The sequence below is a fragment of the Pygocentrus nattereri genome, chromosome 3, assembly GCF_015220715.1.
Source record: "Pygocentrus nattereri isolate fPygNat1 chromosome 3, fPygNat1.pri, whole genome shotgun sequence".
Classification (NCBI taxonomy): domain Eukaryota; kingdom Metazoa; phylum Chordata; class Actinopteri; order Characiformes; family Serrasalmidae; genus Pygocentrus; species Pygocentrus nattereri.
The window spans coordinates 21,119,794-21,139,520 of NC_051213.1; the positions used below are offsets into that span (position 1 = coordinate 21,119,794).

The 19,727-nt window shown below is 39.3% G+C and overlaps 2 protein-coding genes across 10 annotated transcripts in view; one reads left to right on the plus strand and one right to left on the minus strand.

Moving 5' to 3' along the window:
- The window catches only part of pde1ca (phosphodiesterase 1C, calmodulin-dependent a), a 137,358-nt gene extending 121,905 nt beyond the window's left edge, over positions 1 to 15,453 (plus strand). For 4 of the 7 annotated variants that reach the window (XM_037537034.1, XM_017700348.2, XM_037537037.1 and 1 more), the window contains 10 exons: positions 822 to 922; positions 1,035 to 1,163; positions 1,859 to 1,960; positions 2,050 to 2,170; positions 5,184 to 5,265; positions 5,371 to 5,491; positions 8,568 to 8,728; positions 8,886 to 9,245; positions 10,035 to 10,097; positions 11,259 to 14,790. In XM_037537034.1, the coding sequence (XP_037392931.1) occupies positions 822 to 922; positions 1,035 to 1,163; positions 1,859 to 1,960; positions 2,050 to 2,170; positions 5,184 to 5,265; positions 5,371 to 5,491; positions 8,568 to 8,728; positions 8,886 to 9,245; positions 10,035 to 10,097; positions 11,259 to 11,353 (1,335 nt within the window). In that variant the 3' untranslated portion in view covers positions 11,354 to 14,790. Of the gene's footprint in view, positions 1 to 821; positions 923 to 1,034; positions 1,164 to 1,858; positions 1,961 to 2,049; positions 2,171 to 5,183; positions 5,266 to 5,370; positions 5,492 to 8,567; positions 8,729 to 8,885; positions 9,246 to 10,034; positions 10,098 to 11,258; positions 14,791 to 15,114 lie in introns of those variants that run through there. The other 3 variants (XM_037537038.1, XM_037537035.1, XM_037537036.1) reach the window with 3 other exon arrangements.
- Positions 15,454 to 16,200: 747 nt separating this feature from the next.
- On the minus strand, positions 16,201 to 18,151 carry ppp1r17 (protein phosphatase 1 regulatory subunit 17). Of its 3 annotated transcripts, none has more exons than XM_037537311.1 (4): positions 17,395 to 18,151; positions 16,915 to 16,993; positions 16,539 to 16,661; positions 16,201 to 16,436 (listed from the first exon to the last, which is right to left on the minus strand). In XM_037537311.1, exons 2-4 carry the CDS (start codon positions 16,982 to 16,984, stop codon positions 16,366 to 16,368), a joined length of 264 nt encoding a protein of 87 aa, XP_037393208.1. In that variant the 5' UTR covers positions 16,985 to 16,993; positions 17,395 to 18,151; the 3' UTR covers positions 16,201 to 16,365. The 3 variants fall into 3 exon arrangements, with proteins under 3 accessions (XP_037393208.1, XP_017555787.1, XP_017555786.1); XM_017700298.2 differs by having other exon boundaries at positions 16,915 to 17,035; positions 17,395 to 18,149; XM_017700297.2 differs by lacking the exon at positions 17,395 to 18,151 and having other exon boundaries at positions 16,915 to 17,082.
- Positions 18,152 to 19,727: the final 1,576 nt, after the last annotated feature.

Here is a 19,727-nt window from a genome sequence, read left to right on the forward strand (position 1 = left end):
ACAGTTAAAGTTCTTTAGAAAACCCAATGTGGTTCTACTTTGGCATTGCTCCAAAGAAAACATTTTTTTTTAACACACTCATATTTAAGAATGTACTGTGCCTGTGTTTGTGTGGAGATGAAGCTCCTGCTGTTTTTCATTAAGACTGACAGTTGAATATATTGCATGTGGATGGGTGCCTCAATGGGGTAGAAGGGGCAGCATGAGCACTTCACTCCAACCTCAGCTCACTGCTCAGGCACCGATCGATTAGGAATTAATCTCCCTCTGACTCCCTCCAAATCAGCTTTGGCACTGCTAGAATCATGCTCATTAACTCCTCAATGATGTGTGCTGCCATCACATGGGCATTCACTAGAATGATGATGTTGCAATGAGTGTTATGTGCCATTGTTTCAGGAGTTTAAACATCAAAAATCACTGACTTTGTGGTATGAATTTATTCTTCACTTTGCAGCTTATTTTTGCTCATGTTATTAAATTTTGTTTGTATCTTACTGTTAAGCTACAACCCTTAAATCAGAACATCAGCCTGCCAGAAATTCCCAAGCTGTACTGTGAGACATCATGGCAGTAACAGCTTATTGCTGTAAGATATTTTATTGTGCTTTTCGACAGAATTTCATCACTGTTGAGCTACTAAAGGTAATGTACATCAAAACAGAGAAAGGCTGAGAACAGAAAGCAGAAGAAAGGAAAAATAAGTCAGAGCTCCATCGTGTTCACATATTAATGACTTTGGGGGTTTATTTGCTTTTACAGATGTATTTTAGCTGTAGGGCCATACGATGCTTGTAACTACTGTACTTCTTTTCTTGCAGCACTGGCTAACAGAGTTAGAAATCTTCGCAATGATATTTGCAGCAGCAGTACATGATTATGAACACACTGGGACCACTAACAATTTCCACATACAAACCAGGTATCATTTCACTGTTACTAGTGGTGGAATATATTACTGTATCAGCTGTGTTTTGGTCCTTACATATGACTGGCATTGCTCTTGTTAAACTGTGTCTTATTCATTTCATTAGATCAGATGCAGCCATATTGTACAATGACCGTGCAGTGCAGGAGAACCACCATGTGAGTGCTGCTTATCGACTCCTACAGGATGATGATGAGATGAACATCCTCTTTAACTTATCAAAGGATGACTGGAGGTGAGACGATACAGTTTTGATTGACCTGTCAAAGCTCTGCACACAAATATGTTCTTTGGATGAAGTTGTTGCAACGTTTGACAAATTTTACAGAATGCAGGCAAAAATAACCAGCCAACCTAATGAATTCAGGTTTATGTTTAAATTCATAACATAATGCAGCGTTTCCACCCTGCTGAAAAAAACGGAATAGCATGGATTCTACTCGACATTCTTAAGCTGGTCACCCAGCATGGTCATGCTGGTTGACAAGCATACCAGCATCCAAAAACACAACATATGCTTGTTCTGGTGGTGAACAGCATGGTTGTAACAGGGCAGTTTAAAATTCTACACTACTCAGCTGGACTGTGTTGATGAAGATAACTGAAACTAGTCAGGTTCAAAATGACAAGAGATTTGCTGCCATGCTACAGTAGCTACATTACACAACAGAAAAGCCTATGCTCGATGTATCCTAACAGCGTACATACAAAATAAATATCATTTGAAATGAAAACAATTAATACAATTACTGCAGTTTCTCAGTATTTTGAATGAGATGTTTGTCAAAGCTTATCCAACCTCAAAACAGTTTCTTATGAAAGGATATGTTTGTAGGTGGAGCATAGATAGGTCAATGGTACAGTACAGGTAAACTTAGACAAGCAGTTGTTTAAAGTCCATTATTTCTCTGTCTCTCTCTCTGCCTTTAGAGAGTTACGGGCCCTCGTGGTAGAGATGGTTTTGGCCACAGATATGTCCTGTCACTTCCAGCAGATCAAGGCCATGAAAAACTTCCTCCAGCAACCAGAGGCGTGAGTGTTGGACCACAGAAGTGCAAATATCAGAATAATGCCATGCTAAATGCTGTAAGGAGCTAATTCATTCTGATTGTCTTCTGTAGGATTGACAAACCAAAGGCCTTATCCCTATTACTGCACACTGCAGACATCAGCCATCCCGCCAAAAGATGGGAGCTACACCATCACTGGACTACCTCTCTGCTGGAGGAGTTCTTCAGGCAGGTTAGTGTCCTTTTGCCTGCTGTTTATCAGAATACTGAGGCATGATCGGAGACTGAGTTCTGGCTGATGAATACAAATGTGTTAAAACGAGACAAGCACATCTTAAATTCAGGAAGTTCTGGAAAAAAAAAGTTCTGGAAAAAAATGGTGGGCATTTGATTGTCTCTTGCCAAGGTAGTGTTTTTACAAATATTTACTTGTCCTTGCATTGTGTATTACACAAAGTTGCTGTTGGATAGTAGGGGCAGCAAGCAATAAGCAGCACCATGCACCATTTAATGACGGTTGGGGGTGTTGGGTGGGTCATCACACAGAAAGCTATGGTTTGAAATGGTTTCAAAAATGTTGCTTGATATCTGAGACATTGTTTTTCATAATCGTTCAATGACATAGTTTTGGCCTAAACTTTGCATTGTCAACACCACCATTGTAAATAGCCAGTAAGTTTCTCCATAATGCACCATTTCACATCAAATCACTCTGAGTCACTTTATGTTTCAACAGCTGAATTGAATAAAAGTTTGTTTTAGCAATTAAATGCAGAAAGTTTGCATAATTGGTGGAAATGATGCCAATTCATGACTTCAGTAAAAAGAAAGGGTTATTGGGAAAAAATTAACACATAAATGCAAAAAAATTGTGTATTTGTTTGAAAATGTTGTAAATATTTTTCTGTGCCAAACAAAAAGAACATTGGATGCAGTGATTAATATCTTTATTCAAGAGTATGCTGTGACATAAACCTGCAATGGCCCAGTCTGATTTCAAACAGTGCTCTGTCATCTGTACTCTTGGTTAGTAGTTTCTGTCTCAGTTGACATTCCACCCTAGTCTGCAAACCCTTGTCTACTCTGGACGTGAAAAAAATCAGAATAAAGGAAAAACGTAAAGCACAATAAAAAAATTCCACAAGTGGTAAGGTAGTCTACAGATTTGGGCTTGCAAAATTTGGGTTCCATGCTTCTCACCTGGTGCAGGCCTGACAGATTGAAATTTGTGCTGGTGTCTTTCAGGCTTGTGATCATCATTGTTGCCAGCAACACTGTTAAGTGACCATGGCTGTTACTTTGTGTGACATGACTGCTAAATAGATAAAAACATTTTTAACTGTCACTGTTTTTGAGGGCCTGATTATAGTAAATGACTAAAAAGTGAAATTCCTTCAGTGTCTGACATTTATGTAGCTTTTTTTACCAACATGACATTATTTCAGTCTCACAGTCAGCTACGTTGTAAATGGAAAGGCAAACCCAGGCATGCTGCCCTGCACTGAGCTGGCTGCTTCTAATCCTGCCGAGTTCCCTGAGTTCCAATTCCAGTGCAAACTAGTCAATCACAGGCGCTGTCTTATACAGACATCTCACACTGTCTCATACTCATTCAGCCATTATAATCCCTCCCCACTGTTTTATAATCCTGCTCTTGCTTAATATCCACCAGCTACTCCAAACAGTTTACTTCTAGTCTCATCTAATCTCAGACCATTCTTCTGTTAATGAGCAGATTGACCAAAGGCTCATTACCTAAGCTTATTGAGGCCTCAGTCTATTTTATTGATAAATGATAGTCTGACAGTCACTCAAAATGAATTGTTTTCTGTCAGTAGATCAGGATGGCACCAGGAGTTTAGTAGCCTTCTTTGCTGATGTAAGAATAGCATAGCATATATGAATTTTGCAGTGGAAGATGGCGAACCTTAGGAGAGAGTCATCATTAAAAAAGAAGGAGGAAAGCTTTCACACTCAGTATCATACAGTTAATAGCTACAATATTTAATCAGTTGCTAGCCAGATATGTCTAGAAGAAAATGTAGTGGCCTAGACTGTGTCCCCAACACCCACAAAAGATTGCAGCTTTCTCTCCCACACCACAGTAACAGCAGGCTATTTTTTCCTTGAGCTTAATTTCCACCCAAATCAATGTGGATCCAATTTTGTGTGATTCCAGAGCTGAATATTTATGCAAATGTAACAAACCAATTAACGTATCATTGGCTGAAATGATAAAGCATTTTGTTCCTGCTGCTCTTCTTAGGATTGTAGAAATTTGATTCATTGATGTGCAAAGGTAGTGTCTAATCAGTCCATTCCCAGGTACACTACCACTAATCATATTAATAGAAATGTCAGGAGCAATGAATGAAACTGCTAAACAAATCATTTTCAACGTGAGCAAATTTATTTCTCAAGCCTGCCAGCTTCACGCCATTCCCCTGAAGGTCAGCAACGGCATGCAGTGAAGAGTCCTGTCAGCAAAATCTTATACGAGAAATGAAAATATATTTGTTCAACAGTCAACTTTGTTTTGAGTTTACAGCGTTATTACCTGTGAGACAGGCACAGGGGATCACAGAGCAGCGATAATAAGAGTTATTGTTTTATTGGATAACAATGACATTTGCTAATTAAATCAACAACTTTCAACAGAAAAGGCCATTGGGAATGCAGAGACAACTTACTAGGCACCAAGAATCAAGATCGTGCATGCATAGTTGGTTTACATGATACTAAACGGGACCTTCAAATTCTGTTATTGGTTGTAATTAATTGTAAATGACTCTTTGCTCTTTATATGGTCACTCTATACCCTGAAACATTTTGGTGAAAGTAATCAAAGATTACAGAGTAACCTCTTTGTTTCCTTTAAAAAACAAAAGTTTTCCTTTTTTTTTTTTACCAGAGTTCTGTCTATTTGTTCATATGTTCATATGCTTATGTAATTCAGATTTCACCCTGTTCTTTATACATTATCACTTTATTTCCACTTTGTAGTTGCACATCTTATCTATAACTCACATTCACCTACATACCTGTTAAACACAACTGAACCTTCAGTTCTTTTAAACCTAACCCTTAACCTTAATTTCAAAGTAAAACCTAATCCTAAACCTGACCCTAACATTGTTGACAGTCAATTGAGTTTCACCTCGGTAGATAATCTGCATGGGTCTAAAATAAAGGGTGAACCTTTAAACTCCTCTGCCTGCATAGTAACTGAGTGGTCCTTGTTTCAGGGTGATAAAGAAGCAGATTTGGGCCTGGCCTTCTCTCCTCTCTGTGACCGTAAGTCCACTATGGTGGCCCAGTCTCAGATCGGTGAGTGAGTATGTACTATATGATCGCTCCACTCTCCTCTGGTCTGCATTTTTCTCCAGTTACAGCTGGACTCATAGCACTGTGTCTTATCTCTCCCACCCACAGGCTTCATCGATTTCATCGTGGAGCCCACCTTCACCGTTCTTACAGATATGATTGAGAAAATAGTGACACCGCTCATTGATGAGGCATCGCGCTCGGGGCTGGCTGGCTTTAGACGCTCGAGGTGAGCTGTACTACTGTGCAAGCAGCTTGACAAATCCCAGGCCAGACTGTCTGAATGCAAATTCCTAAGTCATTTATGCTTCACATTCACTGAGCTAAAGTGTGCACTACATGGTCATGTGTGAATCTTTTTCACCAGCAGTAGTGGGGATTTCTGTGGGATCACAACTCTTAGATAAATGGCAGCAGAGATAGCAGCGTTTGAGTACAGACAGGCAGTGCCTTAACTTCTGTATCTAAGTTGTCTGGTGGCTGTTTGCACATGGCTGAGGAGCTGAACAGTCATACATAACGAAGGATGTTTGTGTTCTTGTCTGGGTTTATCCAGAGGGGTCATTAATCCCTCCTGCATACACACACACCGGCCCACATGCTGAGTGCAGGTTACTTTTCCATGCACTTTCTCACATATGAAGCCTGTAGAAAGCTGTCCATGTAGAACACCACACACAATGAGGCATTTAAATATTCTGTCACATAAACATACCCACATGATCATCACAGTCACAGTAAGAGATTACGTACATACACATCTCTCATTCCATCTAGTTGCTAGCAGTTTTTGAAATGAGTTCACAGCTTTTTAGGTATAGCCAGATGTGGGTATAAGCTTACTTCAGAGGACTTACTTCACATGATGAACTCACTTACGAGTGTGCTATAGTAACATTTATACAAACACCAGCATGAGCAGAGCTAATGCACAGATAAGAAAGACTTGCGAGTACTTAAAATTGTGGCCCTTTGTTCATTTTACGTGCTGCAAGCAACACTTAGAGAGCCTAGAGAGCTAAGCTCTTCCAAATTCAAATGCTGATATAGCCATTGTAGCTGTCCTGTTGTGTAGTGGAATCAGCAGTTCTCTTTCACAATGCAAACTCCCTGTACACACAGGCATATGCAGGAGTTTCAACGCTCCCGTTCAAATTACATGTTTTGTTGACTTTGTAAATGTACATAAGTGAACACATCTTCTACAGGGAATTTCACATTTTCTACTAATTTTTGTGTACAATTTTTCTTTCTATTTCTAGTTCTGTTTCTATTAAAATTTCTATATTATGATTTATCTTAAATCCTGCAAATAAGCAGTAATTGTGCATTAAAATGTGCAGAAGTTTGTTGTCTGTAGGGAATGTGTAAACTTATTTAACTTTTTACAACAAAACATGTAATTTGAAACTTTTGCATATCACTACGTGACAGATTGTATTTTACTGGTAAAATGTAAAGTACATTCAAATATTTTGTTATATGTTTTCATGGGACAACACAATAGAAATGAAACTTGGATATAACTTAAAGTACTCAGTGTACAGCTTGTATAGCAGTATAGATTTACTGTCCTCTGAAAATAACTCACACACTCAGCCATTAACGTCTAAATAGCTGGCAACACAAGTGAATACACCTCACAGTGAACATGTCTAAATTGTGCTCTAAGTATCAATATTTTGTGTGACCAACATTATTATGTAGCACTGCCTTAATCCTGAGCTGTACAGGTTGCTACTGGAATCCTCTTGCACTCCTCAATGATGACATCATAGAGCCAGTGGATGTTAGACACATTGTGCTCCTCCTCCTTCTGCTTGAGGAAGCCCACAGGTGCTGAATTGGGTTTAGGTCTGGAGACCATGGCCAGTCCATCAGCTTTACCTTCAGCAAGGCAGTTGTCATCTTGTAGGTTTGTTTGGGGTCGTAATTGTGTTGGAAAATATGCAGCACAGTTTCTGAAGGGAGTGGATCATCCTCTGCTTCAGAATGTAACAGTACATGTTGGAATTCATGTTTCCCTCAATAAACCGCAGCTCCCCAGTATCAGCAGCACTCATGCAGGTCCAGACCATGTTGTTACCACCACCATGCTTGACCGAAGGCAAGAGACAGTTTTTCTGGGTACTCCTCACCAGAGTGCCACCACACATGCTGGACACCATCTGAGCCAATCAAATTTATCTTGGTCTCGTCAGACAACAAGACATGGTTCCTGTAATCACTGTTCTTGGACTGCTTGTCTTCAACAAACTTTCTTGTGCGTCAGCTTCAAAAGGGGCTTCCTTCAGGGAAAATGGCCATGCAGACCGAGTTGATGCATTATGCTACGTATGGTCTGAGCACTGACAGGCTAATCTCCTACTTCTTCAACCTCTGCAGCAACGCTGGCAGCAGTCATGCGCTCATGCGTCTACTTTTTGAAGCCAACCTCTGAATATGGTTTTGGACTCAACTTCTTTGGTCAACCCTGGCGAGGACTGTTTGGAGTGGAACCTGTCCTGGAAAACTGCTGTATGACCTTGCCCACCATGCTGTAGCTCAGTTTCAGGGTGTTAGCAATCTTCTTATAGCTTAGGCCATCTTTGTGGAGAGCAACAATTCTATTTTTCACATCCTCAGAGAGTTCTTTGCCATGAGGTGCGATGTTGAATATCCAGTGGCCAGTATGAGCGAATTGTACCCAAAACACCAAATTTAACAACCCTGCTCCCCTTTCACACCTGGAACCTCATACCTGGAACGAGTCACATTACACCAGGGAGGGACAACGACACAATTGTGTGCAATTTTGACATGTTCACTGTGAAGTGTATTTAATTGTGTTGTTGGCTATTTAGACATTAGTGGCTGTGTGTTGAATCTATAGTGCTATACAAGCTGTACTTTAAGTTATATCCAAGTTTCATTTCTATAGTGTTATCCCATGAAAAGATACAATAAAATATTAGCTATATATGTATATATATATATATATATATATATATATATACTGTAGCCCTGTAAGTACTGTTGCACTGTAAGTTTTTTGTTTTTTTTTGCATAAAGCATCCTTTATTAGAATGACTCGTTCAAGTACAAGATACTTATATAAATGTAATGGAGTAAATGTAGCGTGTTTCTACTATATGTTAGGCACACAAGACTAGGAGTACTGTAATGGTGTAATAATATTGATTACAGATTGATTACATTAAGTTAATCTGAAACAGTTAAATTGACTGAAATAAATAATTCAAAAAATAACAATGAAAGACATGTTCATGAAAATTTTGTGTGCATGTGTCTTTTTACATCCACAGCTTGAATAACATCCCATCAGATGGCAAGCGTCCCACTGTGAAGAGCACAGGCTCAGAGGGCAGCACCTCCCTTCTTAGTGTCGACTTCAAGAACTTCAAGGCAACCTGGAATGAGGAGGTGCAGCAGAACAGAGAGAAGTGGAAAGCTCAGGCAGCCAAAGGTGACCATGCTAAAGCCCAAGTTAGTGAAGGCCAGTTCTATTAGGCCAGTATATATTGGGTTAAATGTTTTAGTTTAGAGATTACCTGGCCTGATGTTGTACTGGAAACAAATTCATTGGTGCATTAGGTTTATATGCAGCTTGTTCTCTCTTGTAGACCTAGAGGAGAAGGCCAAGAAGGAGGCAGAAGAGAAAGCCAAGCAGGAAGAGGCTGAAGGAAAACAGAACAGTGAGGAACATGCAGACACAGAGAAAACAGACACAGCACAGGACAAAGACAAGACTGAGAAGGAAGCAAAAGACACATCACCTGCTGAACGAGACAAAGACAGCAAATTGGAGCCAATGAACTCCACCAAGGCTAAAGCAGACAAGAAGGAGCCCACAGAGAAGCAGCCCAAAGAGGCAGAGGGCAATAAGGACCCAGGGGGGGCAAATGGAACTAAAGCAGGACCTATTAATGAAGGGGAGCCTGACACCAGCAGTGATACAGACAATAGCCAGCAAGTTCAAAATGGTATGTGAAGTTACACATCTTTCCTGATCTACATCTCTTTGAGATACTATGTTTCTTAGCATCAGATCTACAGTCATATGCAAAAGTTTGTGCCCACTTGATTGTTTTGTTGATTTTCTAAGTGAAAATAAATTAACACATCCTGTACAGATAACACACTTCTGCACATTTTATCGCACAGTTACTGTTTATAATAAAATGTGACCTGTGTAAAAGATATGTTTCACATTTTATGCTTCATTTTTTGTAGCTTGTTTATCTCAGGAAATTCTGCAGAAAAAAACGAGGATGTGTTAACTCATTTTCTTTAGAAAATCAGCATGTAATTTGACTGAGGGTGTACTGACTATTGCGCATGACAGTAGTAAATATATTTATCTTTAATTTGATAGTGTGAGCTTCCATTAAAAATTCATGATGAATGACCAATAGAAATGGCCAAAAATTAGGCAGAACAAAATCTCATTACTTTAACTTCTGCTGTAGTTACCAGCTTCAAGGTTTTCCTATGGCAGTTGATTTGATGGTTATGACATACTAAAACATGCTAACACATGTAAAACCCCATACTTGTAATATGACTAATGATGGTTGCCATGTCATTTTGGTGTTTTGCACTTCATAATGTAGCAAATAGTACAAGATTCTTCTAGATCAGGATGAAAGATGGCTTGTATTGTTGAGGGTGTTTGTCTCAGTTTTGAGGCATTAATAGTATTGTGTCAGAGTGAGGACAGTGCACAGTGGTCAGTATGTTCTATAGTGACCCATGTCTTATCTGAATGTCAGGGGAGGTGCCAGAGGAGCTGGACTCACCTGACAGTGATGACAGTGATACAAAGAGCTCTGACGGTAACACTAACACATTCTTCATCCCCCTATGAGTAGGGTGACCAGATATTCCATGATTGAATAGTGGACAGGGGAGTCAGGAGGGTGCTGGAGGGTCAGACAAATATAACTACATTAATAAGATTAATAATCTTTTTTCATCTTACTCCTTTCTTTCACATAGGGTAGATGGTGTACAGACCTACTTTTTTAAACATGGGCACATATAGGTCACAATAGGTTACTGCTCTGACATATGAACAGAAACAGAAAACCCTTAATATTGCTGAGCCAGACCTTTTCTCAAAAATGTAAACCTTTGTAAAGGTCTTCATTCAATGAACACAAATGTCTTTAGACATCAGGCTGTCATTCCTTCTTCCTAGATTGATTAAAATCCAAACTCAGCAAGCTTGGTTTCTTTGAGTGTACTAGGTGTATTTTTATCAGGACATACGACTGGCCAGGAGTTGATCATACTGGTGGTTATGCATATATCGCATGTGTTGTGTGCATTAATATTCTACACAATGCTCTAACAATGAACATGATGTTCTCTGAAATACAGGACAGCTAAACCTTTTTGAGAGTAAGCCAGGATTGCTAGAATAAAGCTAACAAAAAGAAACTGTTCTGGGGAAATTTGGGACATCTGGTCGCCTTACCTATGAGACAGCATCACACAGGTTCTCCACAAACATCAAGAGCAGAAAATCTCTAAAGGTTTTACCTGAAATGTAATCAGCCAGTCATCTAATCAAAGGAAGGAATGCTTTTACTTTTACTCTCTTAGTCATGGTGGAGAAACCTGTGTGATGGTACTGGTGGCATGTTCAGTCAGGTCATCCCCCTCCATCTACATGCTTGAAGGTATTCTGATGACAATTCCGCATGGTGCTCAGTTTGTTCATACAGTGTAGGATAGTCCATCCTCATTACCATCTACAAAACAGCAAGATCCATTCCCTGATGTGACAAGTACATGTTCAAGCTCCTTAAAATGTGTTTGTAATACAAGAACACCTCAGTTTGTTGACCATTATGTGTATTTCTATTATCATGGTGTGCAACTCACAGCATCCTAATGACACTCCTATCATCTTCATCTCATTTCTCCACCCAGGGAATCAGGAGCAGGGGCTCATGCCATTAAATGTGCCATATATCTCCTCTTTTCCGCAGATGCCGATGAGGAGCATAGCAGTCATGAAAGCTCATCCACCTCTCTAGCAGCCAGTGCTGCTGCTGCAGCCGCCTCAGCGCCTGATGCACACTAACCACTCTTTAATTTCCCAACAAGGACTCCGACATCTGAGCAAGCCTGCACCATGGCTCCATCTGGTGGCCACAATGATGCTTTTGGAATGCATTTTTCCTCTTTTTTCCTTCCTTTTGGGATTTCATTTGCAACAGGACTTTCTGTTTTGTTTTCTTCTTCTTTGTTTTGTTTTTTTTTTGTTTTGTTTGGTTTTTTGGTGTTGCCTAATTCTTCCTTGCTTTTACCAATGTGTCTTTATGGCTTCGTGTTGGGCCTGGCATTGCGATGAGACTTGAAAGGGACACAGCATGAAGACCTTTTCATACTGTTAACCCAGTGCAGGGTCATGTTAGCCAGCGTGTGTTGCCATAGATGCAGGGAAAGTCTGTTAGTGCTGAAGCCAGAAGGGAGCATATGGCAGCCTGGCCATTATGGTTTCCTCCCCAGCTGAGCTCTCCCTGGAGATGATACACACACAGCCCACTGCCCAGCCTTCAGCTCTATAGCTGCATGTGCTCCAGAGTTCTATAGACACTGGCCAGAGAATGGGAACAGACAGAGAGCCTGGAACAGACACACAGCCAGCTCAACTGGGCTTCACTCCCCACTGTAAGCCTCTTTCCAAGGCAGAACCCACAGCTGAATGTTAATATTCGTGTGGAAGAACAATTTGAAAATGTCTGTTTTATTATTATTATTATTATTGTTATTATTATTGTAATTATTATTATTTGTACTGAACTACTGAGTTTATATGCATTGAGATCTGTATATATGCTGGTCAAGACTTCACTAGTTTACATTTAACATTTGACAGTTTTCTTTTTTTGTGATTTTCTGAGGGGACATTTGGTCATCTGAAGAATCATGCAACATTGCCTATAAAATTCCATTATAGAACATTCATTTTTATTTTGCTCTAACTGTAATAAGCTCAGTTTGTAATACTCAAAATGTGTAAACTTGACAGATGTCATTCACTTGACATTATACTTCTATTTTGCCAAAATAATCTAGACAGGTGGTACAATCTATATTGCTGTGAACGTAAGTTGACTAGAGCGAGATATTTTAATATATTCAGCAGGGCAATCTGACCTCAAAATATAATGACCGAACTTGTGGCCATGTGTAAATGTCTCTAGTATAGTAGGCTACATTGAATAATGCTGTACAAGCTGCAATGCCTATAATCTTTTGCTCCACCCCTAGCTGTTATAATTTTCCGTTGATCAGGACTTGTAATATAATAGATGTACTTTCTGATTTGAACAGTCAATTGTATTTTTGAACATTCTGTATGTATTTAATGTATATAGAGAGGGAAATATTATTTATAAACAACTGTGTACAGGTATAGTCATCATTTTGAACATTGCAATCAACAATGAACATTATGCTTTTTATGCCATGGATGGTTTGCATCATTGCAAATTCATTCTCTTTCACCAGGTATGTTTGATTTAATTGGGATTTGGGAGGGATACAACTTTCTTCATTATTTTCATATGCTTGGAGATGCTTCTCCAATCTTCTTCAGACTGTTTTATTATGTTACTATGACGCAATTAATCAAATCCTTCAGCACATGAGCCACCAACACGTCTATTCTTTTACACCCAAGCCATAACGGTTGAGTTTATTTTGTTTTCTCTTTCTAAATACCATACTGACAAATGAATGCAATGAGGATAGTGTCTATTAGGAACAAGCTAAAATTGTATGTACTAAAGGTGACTGTAATTCAAAGCACATACTAAGGGTGCTGGGTATTAAGATGTAAGTAAAGTGGAGAAGTACCAGAATTAATGGGGGACTGTCTAATCTAAAAAAGTCAATATTTTAAAAGATACACCTGGCCAGCAGAAATGCCATACATACCATATATGCTGTAAATGAGTTTCTTTCTTTTCATTTCTTTTCTTTTCTTAGTGGGATATTTTGAATAGCTAACAAAATCACTGTGTGAAATATTGTTGCCTTGACCAAAGAGATAGATTGTTATTTTGATTATTTAATTGTTCCCAAACTAGCACAAACCGTGATAGAAGATGAATCAGAGGAGTCATGACATACTGTGCGAGTCTTTATTTTTATGAAGGTTTATTATGCTTAAAAATAATTGTTGCCTTAAATCTATCATTTTATTGCACCACTGACATGTGATACTTCTGGACCTCGGTGTAGTATTTGGTGTTTCTTTTCAGTTCCTCTTGAAGAGAAGTCCTTCAATAGAATGTTTACTGGTTGTTAGACTCATTTCTATGCCAGTCACCCTTTGTATTTATTGTGTGTTATGAGTACAAATATTCTGCTTATTTTCTATCTGTGTGCTCAGTGATTAGCCATGTTAAATCAGATTAGCAGGTGACCATGCATCAGAGCAGCCATTGTTATCAAGCTTTTTTTCTGTCTGTGATGGTCTATAATGTGGTCAAATCTAAATGTAAGCTTTGTAGTGAACACACATCTAATTGCTCTTGGCCCATTGATAGTTCTGCTGATATTAAATGTGAGCGAAATCATTTTTCCTCATATCCTGTCACCAGCAAAGTTAAACAGTTGAAGCAGAGCTGGGTATCATTTTGAATTGGTGACATTCATGCTCAGTGTTGTTGCTGTAATTGAATGGCTAATACGACCTCTCTGTTTCTCTTGACTCTAACGCTCATTTTAGAGCAGAATTACATTGAGTGGAGTGATGAGTGCAGCACAGCTAGGCTTGTGTTCACTGGAAAGCATGTGAAGCATGTTTCTGTTTGCTTACAAACCACTCGGGCCACCAGGGATCAGTTACAGTAAGCAGTGTCAGTTAAATATTCAAGAAGAAATGTTTGCCTTAATGAATTTCTGTTCTTAGTTATGCTTTGTACTAGCAAACTGCCAGATGTTTAGGACAAATTTTAATTTCATATGTATGTTACATGTCTGTCAACTGCTTTGTTTTCGTCATAGCTCTGTTTTCCTCTTTAGGCATAAGAGCAAATTCTCTCAAACTGAAAAAGGGAATTGATCTGAACTCAGCTTAGTGTCAAAAATGAAGGGTGGCCTCAAATAAATAAAGAATATCAAGGTCAGATTTGTTTAATTAACATAATATTTTATAGCTCAGGACCATAAACCGTAAGTTGTCTTGTGTACTGCGATGTTAGACATCATAAATTTGTTCCTTGATATTCCTGCCTAACTACATTTGTTTTTCATATTCATTTGTTCTTTTTTTTACTGTTTTGTGCACTCTTCCCAAGATTTTATGATATACAATTATGCATTTATGTGTGTCTTTGTGAGTTTAACACCTAGCCATACATTTATACTCTGTTCAATCCCTTTCTTTTGTTATTAAGGGAGGAAAATGATCACAAACCAAGAGAGGCGTGGTGGTGTGATCATGTTTGTTCCGATGCTCCATTATTGCACTGTTGTGACAATAAATCTGAACTCAAAGGGCTCAGACGATGACTCTGTGTCTTTATTCACCATAGCATGGTGAGATATATGGGGAAAGTGCAGAAAATCTGACCATAAACTAGAAAGACTTTAAAAAAAACTTTATAAACCTCATCACTTTTTTAATTCTAGTTGAAAAGACCAGCTACTCTTTACATTGTATAGACATTAACAGACAATTAACAGACTGATTATCCAATTCTATTACAATAATTCACGTTAAAGTTGAGAACTAATTACCAGAGAGGTTTTGTAATGACAGCGACAAAATACTTCATGCATCACAGATAAATCTTTTTTTGTCTAACCTAGAGCTCTTTTGTGTTGCAGGTGTGAGGAAGAGGTACCTAATCCGTTACACTAAGAGACCCAGCTACTGTGCCAGTTCTTACCCACCGCCCAGGCAGAGGGGAGTGGAGAGCAAGCTCATTGATGCCCGAAGCAAAGCCATGCATCTACAATGCATTTCTCTGAGACGCGGGAGGTGACCCCTCATAAAGCAGCAGGATGTCTGCTGTCTTATATGCGCTAATATATTTACAAGGCCATTCAGATCCATAACAAAGAAATGTAATGTACAAGTTGGACACACATGCATACACACATACATCAGCTCCACTTACTATATAGGTGCACCTTATAGTTCTACAGTTACAGACTGTAGTCCATCTGTTTCTCTGCATACTTTTTTATCCCGTTTTAACCTTTTATCCTGTTCTTCAGTGGTCAGGACCCCCATGGACTCTCACAGATCAGGTACTATTTAGGTGGTGGATCATTCTCAGCACTGCAGTAACACTGATGCAGTGGTGGTGTGTTAGTGTGTGCTGTGCTGGTGTTAGTGGATCAGACACAGCAGCGCTGCTGGAGTTTTTAAACACTGTCCACTCTATTAGAAACTTCATCAGCGGTCACAGGACACTGCCCACAGGATGCTGTTGGCTGAATATTTTTGGTTGGTGGACTATTCTCATTCCAGCCGGGACACTGTGGTGTTTAAGAACTGCTGTGTCTGATCCATTCACACCAGCACAACACACACTAACACACCACCACCACCATGTCATTGATACTACAGTGCTGAATGATCCACCACCCAAATAGTACCTGCTCTGTGAAGATCCATGGGGCCCTGACCACTGAAGAACAGGGTAAAAGGGGGCTAACAAAGTATGCAGAGAGACAAATGCACTACGGTCTGTAATTGTAGAACTACAAAGTACACCTATATGCTAAGTGGAGCTGATATGAGCAATCAATGAGCGTAGAACAAGGAGGTGGTCATAATGCATAATGTTTTGCCTAATCTGTGTTTATATTTCTTGAACAAATGGACCTATCAGAATGTAAAGTTTATGAACAGATCCTTTCCTGCATTTTGCTGCAACATTCATAATAAAAACTCTTCAACAAAAAATTTTTGCAGAAAATTTGTATTTCTAAGCCATAAATCTCTGAGACATGGAAAAGTAACCCAAAAATTGAAAAGGTTTCATTACGACATGTACGAACACATGCAGAAGACAATAAAATGTAAAATAAACATGATGCATACAACACTTTCAAAATCTAAAAATAAATCTATTTCTTTGCTTCCTTTTCTTCATCCTCCAAGTGAATCAAGCGTGGTTCTCCTTTCATTAACCTTACTCCTGGGGGAAAAGGGTCAAAAATAGGACTTGTATTACAATACCATGTAGAATGAGTGAAGAAAACTGGTGAGTTTGGGAGAAGATAAAGAAGCGAAAGTGTACCCGGTATGAGTGGAGGGGAGTTAAGGACAGGCGTGTCTTTCCTCCGTGGCTTCTTTTGTCCCAGTTCGTCCTGCTGATTGTCCTCAGTGCTGTGCTTCTGTCTGTCCATCTCACTGTCCTCATCTGTAGGGACAGGGAAAGGTGAGAGGACTTTAGGATAATATACTCAAAGACAGCAAATACTGCTTCCATACCATTGTTTGCACAGGCAAGGGCTGGTGTGTACAAGTCAGCTTGCCATCTGTCTCCCATTTCAACACCTTCTCTCTTTGTTTTTTGGCATTTTTTCTTAAAAATATTCAGGTTTTACCTAAAATAGTTACCAATAATGGAGACAAGCAGACAGAATATCATATACACAAACACTGTTACTTACAGGGACGCTCTTTCGTGGCAAGTCTGTGCTCTACTGTCTCCGAGAGTGACCTCACACAGCCTGTAGACATGCTGACAGTCTGTTCACATATCAGATAACAGCACTCTCTCTCTCTCTCTGACTGCACCCACATCCATTATTTAGGCCTCAATCAGTACACTGGTCTCTCAAATACATGCATATAAATATTATATGGTATATATATATATATATATATATATATATATATATATATATATATATATATATATATATATATACATACACACACACACACTTTGAAAGCACAAAAATGACCTTAAGACAATGGTATTATTGGTTAGTTACAATAATGTTCTAAAGAAACACTTTTCATGAGTAAAAATAGAGAATGAAGTTGATATTTTAATGTTAATAATTAAATCTAAATCCTAAATGTATATGCCAAACACTGACCATTCAAAGGCTGTAGGGATTAAAGAAAGAGAGAGCAGAACTTACCCCAGCAATAAAGAGATGGAGACAGAGCAGAAGAGACTGAAAGGCCACCTCAAAGAGAGGGGTTATGTAGCATGGAGGAGGGGCTCCAACTCCTTCTCCATTAGTGACAGTTGTCACGGCGACAGAAGCCCTTATGATGTGTCGTGTATGAATATCAAAGAGTACCTAATTAACCTATTTCAACAGTTTGAATTACTATTTCAACATGTAAAGCTTAGTGGACCTTTAGGAAAAGCAGGGACCGTGGGGGAGGCGTGGGGGGGGGGTCATGGACCTGGAGTAACGTAAAGGGAATTAATAGAAGAAAAAAATGCTGAAAGTATATACAACGCATTGCATAAAAGAAACCAAAATAGACATCTCTTTCACTGCAACACACCATTTCCCATTACTGCATATCAGTAAATTTATCAATGGAACTATTAAGATGAAGATAAGTGTATATAAATTTTGCGGAGAATCTGATCACAAAAACCCTGAAGAGGAAAGTATAATAATAGATTAGTTAAAATGTTTGTGCAGTGTTTGCCCATAACAAAGGGACAGCAGTACTCAGAGTTTGGAACAGAGAGAGAGCTTTGATGTCTTATACAGCGCTGAGCTGTGAATGGTATTTACTCCTCTTCAGTGAAGTGTGTGTGTGTGTGTGTGTGTGTGTGTGGAGTGGCTCTGAATACATCATCTCAGAAATAATAGGAGAGGTTTTTTGAATATAACAGTGAAATCTGCTTTCAAAATCTGTTTGGTAGATTGAAATCCAATAACAATAATAATAATAATAATAATAATATAGTAGTAGTAGTAGTAGTAGTAATAGCTGTAGTATTAGAAGAAGAAGAAGAAGAAGAAGAAGAAGAAGAAGAAGAAGAAGAAGGTTTGTAATCCTAAAAAAAGGCAGAATAGGGTAAATAATTTTTGTTACATGTAAACATGACTACATAAAGTAATCATAACTTCAGTTACTAGAAGAAAATCAAAGGTAAACAAAGTTAATTAAAATTTCTGATGATGGGTTACACAGCCTTCTTTGTGTGGGGCATTTAGACCAGATGCTTGTAAGTTTCAAATAGCAGTTTGGTTTCATGCCCAGAAAGAGTACCACAGATGTAATTTTTGCATTGAGAGTGTTGATAGAGAAGTAGAGAGAAGGTCAGAAGGAGCTACATTGTGTCTTTGTGGATCTAGAGAAGGCATATGATAGGGTGCCAAGAGAGGAACTGTGGTGCTGTATGAGGACGTCAGGTGTACCTGAAAAGTATGTTAGGGTGGTGCAGGACATGTATGAGGATAGTGAGACAGTGGTGAGGTGTGCAGTTGGAGTGACAAATGGTTTCAAGGTGAAGGTAGGTTTACAACAGGGATCAGCTTTGAGCCCCTTCTTGTTTGCAATGGTGATGTACAGGTTGACAGATGAGGTCAGGCAGGAGGCTCCATGGACCATGATGTTTGCAGATGACATTGTAATCTGTGGTGAGAGTAGAGAGCAGGTGGAAGAGAATCTGGAGAGGTGGAGCTTTGCACTGGAGAGGAGAGGAATGAAGGTCAGTAGAGACAAGACGGAATACATGTGTGTGAATGAGAGGGAGGCAGGTGGAAAGGTGAAGATGCAAGAAGTAGAGGTCGTAAAGGTGGATGACTTCAAATATCTTGGGTCAACCATCCAGAGCAATGGACAGTGCAGAAAAGAGGTGAAGAAGAGGGTGAAGGCAGGATGGAGTGGGTGGAGACGGGTGTCAGGGCTGATGTGTGACAGAAGGATAGCAGCAAGAGTGAAAGGGAAGGTTTACAGGACAGTAGTGCGTCCTGCTATAATGTATGGTTTGGAGATTGTGGCTCTGTCTAAAAGAGAGGAGGCTGAGCTGGAAGTGGCGGAGATGAAGATGCTGAGATTTTTGTTGGGAGTGACAAGGATGGACAAGATTAGAAATGAGCAGATAAGAGGGACAGTGAAGGTGGAGCAGTTTGGAGATTAAGCCAGAGAGGCCAGGTTGAGATGGTTTGGACATGTGTTGAGGAGGAATAGTGGATATATTGGGCAAAGAATGTTGGAGATGGAGCTGCCAGATAGAAGGAGAATAGGTAGACCTCAGAGAAGGTTTATGGATGTAGTGAAGGTGGACATGGAGATGGTTGGTGTAAAAGTAGAGGAGGCAGTGGATAGGGCAAGATGGAGGCAGATGATCTGCTGTGGTGACCCCTAAAGGGAGCAGCCGAAAGAAGAAGAAGAAGAAGCTTGTAAGTTTCAAATATTTTGATCCATTTGTGTGAGATCAACCAAAAATTTTTGAGCTTATTTCATATTTTAAAGGGTGACCCATGTGGACAATGTGCAC